Source organism: Linepithema humile, chromosome 2, assembly GCF_040581485.1.
Source record: "Linepithema humile isolate Giens D197 chromosome 2, Lhum_UNIL_v1.0, whole genome shotgun sequence".
Taxonomy (NCBI): Eukaryota; Metazoa; Arthropoda; class Insecta; order Hymenoptera; family Formicidae; genus Linepithema; species Linepithema humile.
The window spans coordinates 22,699,055-22,710,145 of NC_090129.1; the positions used below are offsets into that span (position 1 = coordinate 22,699,055).

At 40.4% G+C, this 11,091-nt stretch overlaps 1 protein-coding gene across 3 annotated transcripts; it reads left to right on the plus strand.

Annotated features, from left to right (window-relative positions):
• Positions 1-115: 115 nt before the first annotated feature.
• LOC105668896 (putative leucine-rich repeat-containing protein DDB_G0290503) lies at positions 116-9,916 on the plus strand. 3 transcript variants are annotated; one of them, XM_012361558.2, is made up of 6 exons: positions 116-733; positions 1,248-2,272; positions 2,391-7,123; positions 7,376-7,470; positions 8,164-8,459; positions 8,742-9,916. In XM_012361558.2, the coding sequence occupies exons 2-6, from the start codon at positions 1,428-1,430 to the stop codon at positions 9,442-9,444; spliced, it is 6,672 nt and encodes a 2,223-aa protein (XP_012216981.2). In that variant the 5' UTR covers positions 116-733; positions 1,248-1,427; the 3' UTR covers positions 9,445-9,916. The 3 variants fall into 3 exon arrangements, with proteins under 3 accessions (XP_012216981.2, XP_067205590.1, XP_067205591.1); XM_067349489.1 differs by having other exon boundaries at positions 2,394-7,123; XM_067349490.1 differs by lacking the exon at positions 8,742-9,916 and adding an exon at positions 8,543-8,703.
• Positions 9,917-11,091: the final 1,175 nt, after the last annotated feature.

An 11,091-nucleotide genomic window follows, 5' to 3' on the forward strand; every position in this document is an offset into this window, starting at 1 on the left:
TATGTTAATTGTATCATACTTATTAGAGAGATAAGAAGCATATTTGAACTGCAAAGTCTACCAGTTGCAAGTATATTTAGAAAAGACATTACATAATCAATTAAAAGTTGCATTTTATTTTTTTAATAGTATTTTAATTCAAAATATTGATTTTTTATTCTATTTCTAGAAATTTATATTTATCATTTAGATGTACTTTCTCAGAGATATAGTTAATTATAAATCTATTTTTAATATAATTTTTTGTTTCATATTTTTGCAACTTTTATACCGAAATCTAGTTTCTGTCTTAAGAATATTGCATGATAAACCTTACAAAAAGCACTTGTCGTAATTATTGAATGTTCAATATTCTCGTTTATATATCCGGGGGAGTAAAATGGCGATTCACTACATCGTTTCACGGGACCGTCACGAAAGATAGAGAAATACGCTACTGTGTATTGACTGCTTATTTATATACAAACTACATTATTATTCCACTCTCTCCGACTCGGTTCCATATTTTATATATGTACATTCTGCGGCGCAGTCACGTGGCTATACGTCAGAGCCAAGTAATCAATGGACAAACATCGACCACCGCCGGTCGTGACGAGGCTGGTATCGGTGATTCAGTTGTGCCATGGGGGTGCACTCGCTCGGTGGTGACCCTTCTGCCCTTTTGCTTCCTCCAGTAGATCCACCGGTTTCCAGGACTTAAAAGATAGCGACATTCGTGCTTCAATTTATGGTATCAGTTATCATACTTTGACTGGAATCGTATGAACACCCTTATCTTGTATGATAATATTGCACTTCGACACGCACGCATATGTATATGCACATTGTATCTCACATTGTAATTGTTTTTGCAGAAATATATGCTTTAATTAATTATGATAATCTCATTTACATTATATTCACCAATCAATTTACTTGATAATATATCAGCACGACCGCAAATAAAAATGCCTTTTGCTGCACATAATATAACTAAATAAAAAGATTTTAATTTAGAATCAAATAAAAAATGCAATCTTGAATAGAAAAATGTTAACAAACACGTTCAGAAATATTTTATTAAAAATTTGCTGCTAAAAAACTAGAGTATTTTTTTTTTTATATTATATACAAAATGCGGCTTATAATTTAATGAAAAGCACGAATGCGCAAAAATAATTTTAAAAGAGTTCAAAAACGATTGCATTTTCTGTAATCACGCAAGCTGTTAAATAATCTTAATTTTTTTTATTTAAAACATTTAGAGCGCAAATGCAAGTTGCCTGGAAGGATCGCGCTAGAGCTGTCTTCAAATAAAAATGTATTCCTCAATGCATCGATGCTTGATACGTCACAATCAGTCGTAACGGAAGGACTGCCGCAAATAGCTGAATTATGTATAGACAAAGAATATTGAAAGTAGCATTACGTAGTATAGCAACACAATGTTGAGCCCGACTCCGTCGATCGATCGTCCCAGACTACATCCTGGCACAGGATACCTCATCGCCCCGCGAGTGCCACGCGGACTCGCAGCCGTGGTCGAAGGGCTCACGAGGGAGGTTCTACGTCATCGTCCTGAGGACATATACGTCTTTGCGGCCCACCACTTCGAGAAGCTGCTAAAGCTACGAGAGCAGTATCACACCGAAGAATACAGCGGCCGCGAGTACAACCATGAATTTAGTACCCGCGAGTTCAATCTGTGGCCCACCAAAGAAACCAAAGAAATCAGAAAGTCTCCGAATAGCAGCTGGTCCTTGGAGAAGGAGGTCGAGATCATCGAGAACCGCAAGAAGGTATCCAATAATGCGGCTGAGAGCCGGGAGAACGTTTCAACTGATAGAGAAAATCGGAAAGCGTCGAAGCAAACATGTTCGAAAGATCCTTCGACCACGAAGAGAATCTCGAAAAAGTTGAAAGAGAACGAGACGACGTCGGAGGCTCGCGCGACAAGAATCATCTCGCATATGTCCGCTCTTCACGGTCCCGGCAAGAATATTCAGACCAAGGATATCAAGCAGGAACTCAGGAAGAACAAAATAAGCGGTGACAAGGCGAAGGCGACCAATGGGGCGGAGAAAGGTGTTCGCGGCGAAAGACGATCCAAGACGAGGGTTTCCAAGTCGGATAAAAGTGCTGAAGAGGAGGCCGACCGCGCCACTACGTCAACAACGACGACGAGTTCAAGTAGAACCTCCGCTCGGAGACCCTTGAAGAAGGTGCGGCGAATCGAGACTGAATCTGAGACCGAGACGGAGCGTGAAGTCGCGGCTAAGTTGGAAAATAAGTATGATAATTTATAAAATAAGTATGCATTGTAATTAATTAATTTTTTATTGCACAATCAATTTTTAAATTAAATAAGAAATAAAAACTTGAAGATTGCAAATTCTCTTTTTAATTAGCAGATCGAGCGTCAAGAGTAACAGTGCGAGCTGCGAGACGATTGCTCGAACCGGAAGCGGGGAGAGGAGATCGGAAGCACGGCTCTCCGCACATTCCTTCGAGAGGAAAGTATCGTCGAGAGCGCTCAGCATGGACCGCATCCGCGCGTACGTGTTGCGTAAGTTCGCGAGTACGGCGAGTCTCGAGGTTCTCCGATCGCCAACGTACGTGGAACAGGTGCAAGAGGTGATCGATCGCGCGGCGCCGATCATCAAGGAGAAGCTGGAGGAGATCAGGAGGCCGCGGGGAAAGCGCTCGAGATCGGTCGATCTTGCCTGGAACGACGAATCGTTTCGCCAGGACGTTCGAGACGGAAGGAAACGCAGCGTTAACGAGGAAGAAGCAGGCGCGAGAAAGAAAAGCGGAAATGAATCGGAAAGTGACGCGAAGAAAGAAGAGAACGAAAGGTCTGTTGGAAAAGACGAGGTAATTCTGAACGCGGAAGGAGAGAAGAAAAAAGCGAGGAAGAGCAGCGGATCGGGCAAAAGATCGAGAAGGCGCAAAAATAACAGCCACGGCGACTTCGAGGTCGTCGATCAAGTCGACAGCAGCTCGAAGCACAGCGATAAATCAGAACAAGAGTCCGATGCGACACGCGATACCTTGGAAGCGAGATTAACCGCCACGCAGAATATCTTAGAAGACATTTCGAAATCGACGTGCGAATTGGGCGGCGCTCGCAAGATTGATTCCGCCGCGAGCGAACCGGCGGAGTCGGAAGTTTCCGATCATGTGAACATCTCCTTGCCGGTCGTAAGACCGCCGTCCTCCAGAAATTCTAAAAGTGCCACCAAAAACGGTTCCGATAATCTGACGCTACCGCCGATCTCGCCGGAAGCTCCAAAGTCGACGAAAAAGAAAGACGATCTGTCTTTGCCGGTTCTGCCGGCAGCTAACGGCAATCATTCCGCTAGGAAGTCGCAGGAGCAGGACGTTTCCAAGGATGCCGAGGAAGCCTCAACGACGCGCGATATTACGAGTGATATAGAAGACACAGCAATCCTTCCTGAAGACGTAATTGTAGATGCACAGAAGGATTCCAGCAATGATCGCCAGGACTTAATATCAGATGTAAAAATTATTGACGAAGAAAAACGTGGAAAAGATGTGGAGGAATTTCCTCGAAAAGATGAGATTTTCACTGAGAAACGCGGAAGTCTCGAGGAATTTGAAGAATTGGAGCAATTTGAAAAAGAGAAGGCGGAGGAAGTCTTTAAGGACAGCTTGAATGTTACACCAGAAGTACTAGATGTGCCATCGAGACCGGATTCGTTGGAACCTGATGACCAAGGTGAGAAACTTCAAGATGACGATCTTGCGCAAGATAACGCGTTTGACGGCTTGAAAAACAAACTGATCGAGATTGAGATGGCAGAACGGAGTATCGAGCAGGCGTTGGCTGGTCAACAGATCACGACGTATGACGGTGGCAAAGTGACGAGTCAAGCAGAAAAGTCGATGACTGACGGCACGATAAATGAAGCGGGAGAGACAGCTAATGAGGTGGAAGAGGTTGCAAGTGAAATAGAAAAATCGACGGATGAGGGAAAAATATTAATGAATAAAGACAACGAGGGAGAGAAGGACGATGACAAGAAAAGAAAAAAATCAGTAAATGAAATAGAAAAAATAGAGAATATAATAAAAATATCAATAGATAAACCGGATAACTCATCGAATAAAACAGAAAGATCGACAGATGAAATGGAAGAAAAAGTGAAAGATAAAGTGACGGAATCGACGAGTAAAACAGAAAATTTAAGCACAACAGAAAAATCAACAAATAAAATAGAACAAATGAAGAATAAAGTAGAGACATCGATTAATAAAATAGAAAATTTAACAAAAATAGCAGAAGAATCAGTGAGTGAAATAAAAAAATCGACAAACAAAACAAGTGAAAAAGAAATATCAAAGAATGGAATAAAAGAATCAAAGCACCAAGCGGAAATATTAGAATCCAAAGAACTAATCGAAGATGAAAAATCGACGAATAGATCTGAAAAATCGACAAACAAGAAATTGTCAAATGTCGTAGAAGAATTAGCAGTTAAAGTTCAAGATACGCAATCTATAAATTCGAGATCATTGCGCAAAGATAAAATTACTGAAACAGTCGTTTGCGAAACGGACGATGATAACAACACGGCGTCAAAGAGCGAAGCTAAAAATGCGCCAAATGAGCTTTCTAAAGCTTCAACGGCCGGAAACGCAGCGATTGAGGGCGAAATTTCAATGACAAATCTTCGGGGCGAGAGTGGCAAGACAAAAGAGCGAAGGAAACGCGAAACAGGCAAATTACCAGCGACGTCGCCGCTTTCTCTAGACATTCCGTACTCTTACGTTCTCAGCGAGGGCTCTCCGTGCGAGATTCCCGATTCCGTGACGACAGTAATTATCCCGGACAGGCCGTGTTCGTCTCCCGTGATTGCAGACAATAGTCAGCTCGCGTCAACGAAAGAATCGTTTATTCGCTCCAATATTACGGATAAGATTTCCCAGGACGAAGCACGGAAAAAGGATCGGGGTGCAGCATACGGCATGGAAGCTTTCGGCGAGCATATTCATCCGGAAGTCGCTGTTCTACCTGTCGACATCGATTTCGTGCGTGGCAAAAGAGGAGTAAGAGCGAGTCAGGACTTACTGATCGCACATCAGGATTTGGATAGAATCAAGGAGGAAGGTGAAGAAGAGGAAGAGAGAGAGGACAAAGGAAAAGAGACAGAGATCCATCGAGAAAAGGAAGATGACAAACAAACTGTCGTGCAGGATAAGGAAAAACTCGCTGGAACGCTGGAAAATATTGCGGAACACGAGAACGAAGAAACCGAGAAAGTGACTGCAGGATTCAAGGATACTGAGGAGATTCCGTCTTCCGATGTTCCCGAGCAGGAATCTCCTTTTGATACCATGGAATTGATACTTGATATTAATTCAGGGGACGAAGGAAAAGTGGACGTTGCCGTAGAGTGCAAGAGCACGCTGGAGAACTCATCAGAAGAGAGCGGGAGTACGCAGGACACTCGCACGACTACGTCGAGCGACGTGAAGGAGAGCACTGCGAGCAACCGATCGGGAGTCGAGAGTCCGAGTACGGGGGCACCGATAGTACCGGAATTGAATCTGGATTCTCTTCTGGACAACACAGTGTCGTCTTTCAAGATAACGGCGAACGATACGGTGACGAGAGAGGACAACGGCAGCGCTAAAGAGAGCGACACCACGATGTCCTTGATCGAGCCGTTGACTTCGGACGAAATGAATCAGTTGATACTGGCCGATGCCGAAGAAGATCTCGTCGCAGAAGAGCTCACGGAGAGTTTATTACGCGAACTGCAGGCGGAAGAACAAGCTGCGCAATCGCTGGAAGCTGATCAATCGTATCGAGAGGAGCACGCGGAATACGAATGGTTGGAGAAAGATCCGTTGCTCGAAACTAATTTAAAGGCTGACGTGAAATCTCAGGACAGCATTGGTTTAAAAGGCTCGCCGGAAGACGCACAAGTTGCTCAAGTTTCGGAGGAAAAAGAGAAGGAATTAGACAGCGAAGAGGAAATTGCGAAAGAATTGATAAGTTCGCTGGATAAAGATATGCAAATTCGCACTTCAAAAGAGGAATCTAAAGATAATGGAGACGATGTTAAGAGCAATTTAAATGTGAACGATAAATCGAATCAATCTGTACACTCAATAACGATTGATGAACCGGAAAAAAAAGAACATGAAGTTTCTTCGGAAAGAATTGAAACATTAGATAATAAAGAGGGTGTCAAGACTGAAATAGTCAGCGAATTATCAAGTTCCATAGCGGATGATAGAGATAAAGATATTGCAATAACGAACAAAGAAGCCGAAGAATCTAAATTGGAAATAAAAGAACAAATAGAAACTGAAAAAGCTGCGCCTTTAGCTCAATTTGAGCAGGAATTGTTAGAACAAAATAGTAGACCGGAAACAGCTGATAAAAAATTAGTCAAAAATGAGTCTGCGAATGCTATCGATAATCAAGAAAAACTTGAAGACAAACAAGCAAATATTGAAGTTTTAGAAAATGAAAGCAGCAAAAGTGTGAGTAAAATTGAAGAATTAAATATAAAGCATGAAGAAAATAACCAAGAAAAGTTGCAAGATCAGAAAGAAGAATTGAATAATCGAGAAGAACGTGAGCAAAAAAAATCGGAAATTCAAGAAGAATGCGAGCAGAACAAATTAAACATTCAGGAAAAAAATAGTCAAGAAAATTCAGAGTCACAAGAAAAAATTGTAGATGTGCAAGCAGAGCCTTTAGAAACAGCAGAATCGAGAAAAGACTCGATAAACGAATCGACGAAAGACAACGATAAACACGAAGAGACTAAGTTAATTAAACATGATGAATTTGTCACTAACGATCAGGTGGAAAAACAAGTGGAAAATGAGAAAGAAGAAAAAATTGAAAATCTTCCAGCGAAAATAGAGAACGTTCCAATTACAAGCACAAAATCGATACAATCGTCAAAGGATCATTCTCGTGGCTATTGGACTATGGAAACGAAATCATCGACTGTGGAAACAGTGGTCGAAGTCAATGATTCGAACACAAGCACAGATGAGAAAACGGAAGCAGTTGCTGATGCACCAAAAATTATTGAAGGCGAATCGCTTGCTCAGAAGAAAGACGACGTCTACTCGGCAGTTTTAAAAATCCAAGCTTGTGAGTAACGCAGTATTTTAACAAAATTATGTCATGGCTTGATAATTTAATTATGCCGCGTTAGCAATTAAATAACTGAGTCTATCTTATTTTTTATTTTTTATGGTAAATAAATTTTAAAACACTAGAAAACAATAAGAAAGTTAAACTGATTGTTATACGCCATTACAAATGATACCACTGCGTTATTAATTCATTAAATCACGACACAATTTAACAGCTAATAAAAATAACAAAGATTATTTAACAAAGGTACCCGAGGATTTTTAGCGCGTCGCCGCATGCGAAAGGACTTGAACTCAAAACCTGTTTCGAACGAAATTTCTTCAGCGCAGAAAACAGCTACGGCAAGTATAATAATTATAATAACATTAATTAATATCAATTAGTTTTGCTTTCTGAAAAATAATCCAGATCAAAAATCAAAATTGTTGAGAATAGTTTTTTAATTTAAAAAGCTATTAATTCATAATTAGATTATTGTTATAATTGCATATAAAAAGAAATTTGTATTAAAAATAATTACAATTATAAGATAAATAAAATCTATAATAAACTGAAACTGTAATAAATGCATTATCATTTTACATTGTTGAATTAAACTGAATTGCATCGCAAATTTGCATCTGCATTGATTTTCCGCCGTTTTGTGAAACCGAACAGCTGAACGCAATATTCTAATACCACGCCCTCCGGAAGCGCATTACGTAAAAGAGGAAACGACAGGTCACTGCTAAACGTCAGCGCTTTCATGATTGCAACAAGCGGTTTTGCATTTGGCAGTAACAGGCTTGGCAGATGGACTCAAGCTTTGTCCCCTTAAAATAATTGCTTCTCAAATCGAAACTGACGTCGACTGCTTCACGAGCATTATTTCTGTTACATCTGCTTAATTTTGCATACAGACTATTTTGCATTCAGAAATAAACTTCGAAAGTTAATTTTAAATAGTTAAAAAAAATTTTTTTTTTTATATTTCCACTTTCTAATTTTAAAAGACGTCATGATGTAATCAAATTTTACGGATTATTAATTTTTAGGACAATCATTTATTGCCGCAAAATCCTTCAAATGTGCGAGAAGTCAGGACTGGAAGGCAACGTCTTCGGCGAGAGGAAGCTTTGCGGAACACCACTCTCTCGTTGGAGAACGCTTTCGCAACCGGTCGACTTCAGCATACCGGCGAATTTCATGATTCTGTACCGCTGCCATTGTTCGATATGACGAACAGTGAAACAAATTCAACCCCGTCGGACGACTCTTTGAGTAAAGAGGTTGAAGAAGATCCAAAACAATCTGATGTTGCAAAATCTAACACCAACAATAGCGGTTCCACGTAAGTAATTTTCATAAAAAATAGTATGAAATTAGTAGCTTAATAATAAAAAAATTTCTAATAATATAGTAATTACTATTAAGATGCCGGTTAAAGCTGCTGTAACAAATGTCGGAGATTTAAAACTGCATTAAATATAATTCCAACAATTTATATATAAAAATGTATCAATATCAAAAATGTATCAATGTATGTAATTTATATAAAAATGTATCAATAGACAATATATATACTATATATTTTATATTTGCGTAATATAATACTTTTCATTATTTCGCATAGTCACGGCGAACATGAAGGGATTTTTCAGAAGCGCAACGCTTTCACCGATTCTTTTCCGATCGTGATGCATCTGCTGGCAGATGCATCCCGCAATTTCGGAGTCAACCACTCTCGTCCCGACTTTAATGCAAATACTGCAAAAGCGAAGTCTGTGAAATCAGCGCTGGACAGCGTCCTGATGCTGGGTTATCCGAGAGACGATGACAATCGGTATCTGAACTTCATAACCAGCGTCGAGGATCTCGGCTGCAATATGGACTCTCTGCCTTTCGACGACGCGATGAAGAGCTCGAAGAACGTCGACAACGTTCATCTTCCGATGACTTCCGGCGAGGGAAGTCTTAAGGAGCCCCTCGCCCTTCCGGGCACACCGCAGGGCGTCGTGATCGAGGAGGTGACCAGTTTGGAGTCTGAGATTCCATCGGAATCGACGAAACCGTCGACCGCGCCGAGAACCTCGTTAGATACAAATAGCTCGATGCCACTGGAGAAACGCACTCTCGAGGACGAGAAGAACGATTTAGATATGTCGTCAAGGACGGCGGATGCAATCGGAGACCGGAAACACGCGGACGAAGAGCAAAACTCCGACTGCAACCTTGAGAACGCCGGAGGGGGCAATTTACATGAGAATAAAAAATCTAACGAAATCTCTCGCGACAATCACGAACGTACAAATGGCAAGCAGAATGAAAAAACGTGAATAGCTGATAGATTAGAGTGAATCAAAGCAGGAGTGAGAGAGATCTGTGTGATCGATTGATGATTAGTTCCTCTAATTAGAATTGTAACTCGTGCGTGCGTTGTAAGATAATTATCACTATGATTTGATTACATTATTTTCGGCTCTGAGAAACGAAAAATAACACTGTTTGATATTATTCTTAGTACGATAAAACTTTGAGTGCCTTATTTTCGACACGTAGAAACAAATAGATGATATACAAGTAGACTATCTCTCAGGAATAGCTTTAAAATACACACAACACACATCGTCCAGTTTCCAATATATACATACAGGAAACGTAACGAATTCTAGATTTGCAATTTTGCTACACAGTACAAAAAACAAACAATCTCTTCCTGCTTTTACTACTACTACATGATCCGGGGAATCATATCTTTGTATATGCAAAGAAAGCAGCAATAAAAATTACATATGTATGATAAATCAATCTGCTCCGTTTTGAAATATCTGAAAAATAATTTAAATTAATATCTCACTGTGAAGTAATTACAAGATAATCGCAAGTTACAAGTTAAGCACATTTAATGTGATAAGATATTCTCGGTGCTTACGCTGCACAATTAGGATTTATGAATTAATTGCAAATTAATTGAAACATACGAGCTGAGATAAAAATAATCTCATTTTACTCACTAATATCATTTGCACCGCTATCAATATTTTGGGAAGAAGTTGTAAGAATTAAAATGTAATACGGGTACAAGATATAATCATTATAAAGCTTTATCTTCCAAACTAGGTAACTAGGTAACTGCTATAATATTCGTATTAATCAAGAAGCTCTGAATTGGACCGACAATGTTTTGCATTTCGATCACGCGAAATGCAAGCAGCTATACGGACCTTGGTACATATTTTTAGTGACCGGCGCGCGATAGAGAGAGGACGAGTGAAGCGAGAGAAACGGATGGCGATCAGTATCGTGGCTGTTGCGATCGTCCATCCAGTGAGCGGGGATCCAAGGTAAGGGCACGACGTCGCGGTGACGTCACATCGGGCGTCGCGACGACGCCGTCGCCGTCGCGGCAGCCACTCGCCGCGATTCGCACGCAGGCATCATCGCGACCTGTCGCGCGGCATCATCCGCTCTCTCTCTTTGTATAGTGTATATCGGCGAGTAGAGCCGCTTCCGCGTGAACAATATCATCGCTTCGAGAAGCAGTCACGGCTCGTTGATAGTCACGAGCGATCGCTGCCACAGCTTTGTCACGTATATCCCGATATCTCTGAGGTAAGCAAGGTCAGCAAGTGCAGTTGCAAGCTATGCGGTGCGGATAAAAAGCTTTTGTTTCTAAGCATTCCGCGAAACGTGTCGGAAGAAGAACTGATAGCGTAGAACCTTATATTACTCTTATTCATTTTTTCTTTATATTTCGATTTAGACTTTTTATATCGCACTGAAGCATTTTGTAAACTTTTTTTTTAATTAATTAATCATTATTGCATATCTATATCTTCCCTATAATTTTATAAAATTATAGAGATTCCGCAACTTTTGATTTAATTATTAATCAAAATAATGTTCGCGATAATAAGAAAACGATGCGAAAGAGTTCATTCCTCTTCAATTTCAAAAATTATAATTATCATAAATGATTTAAT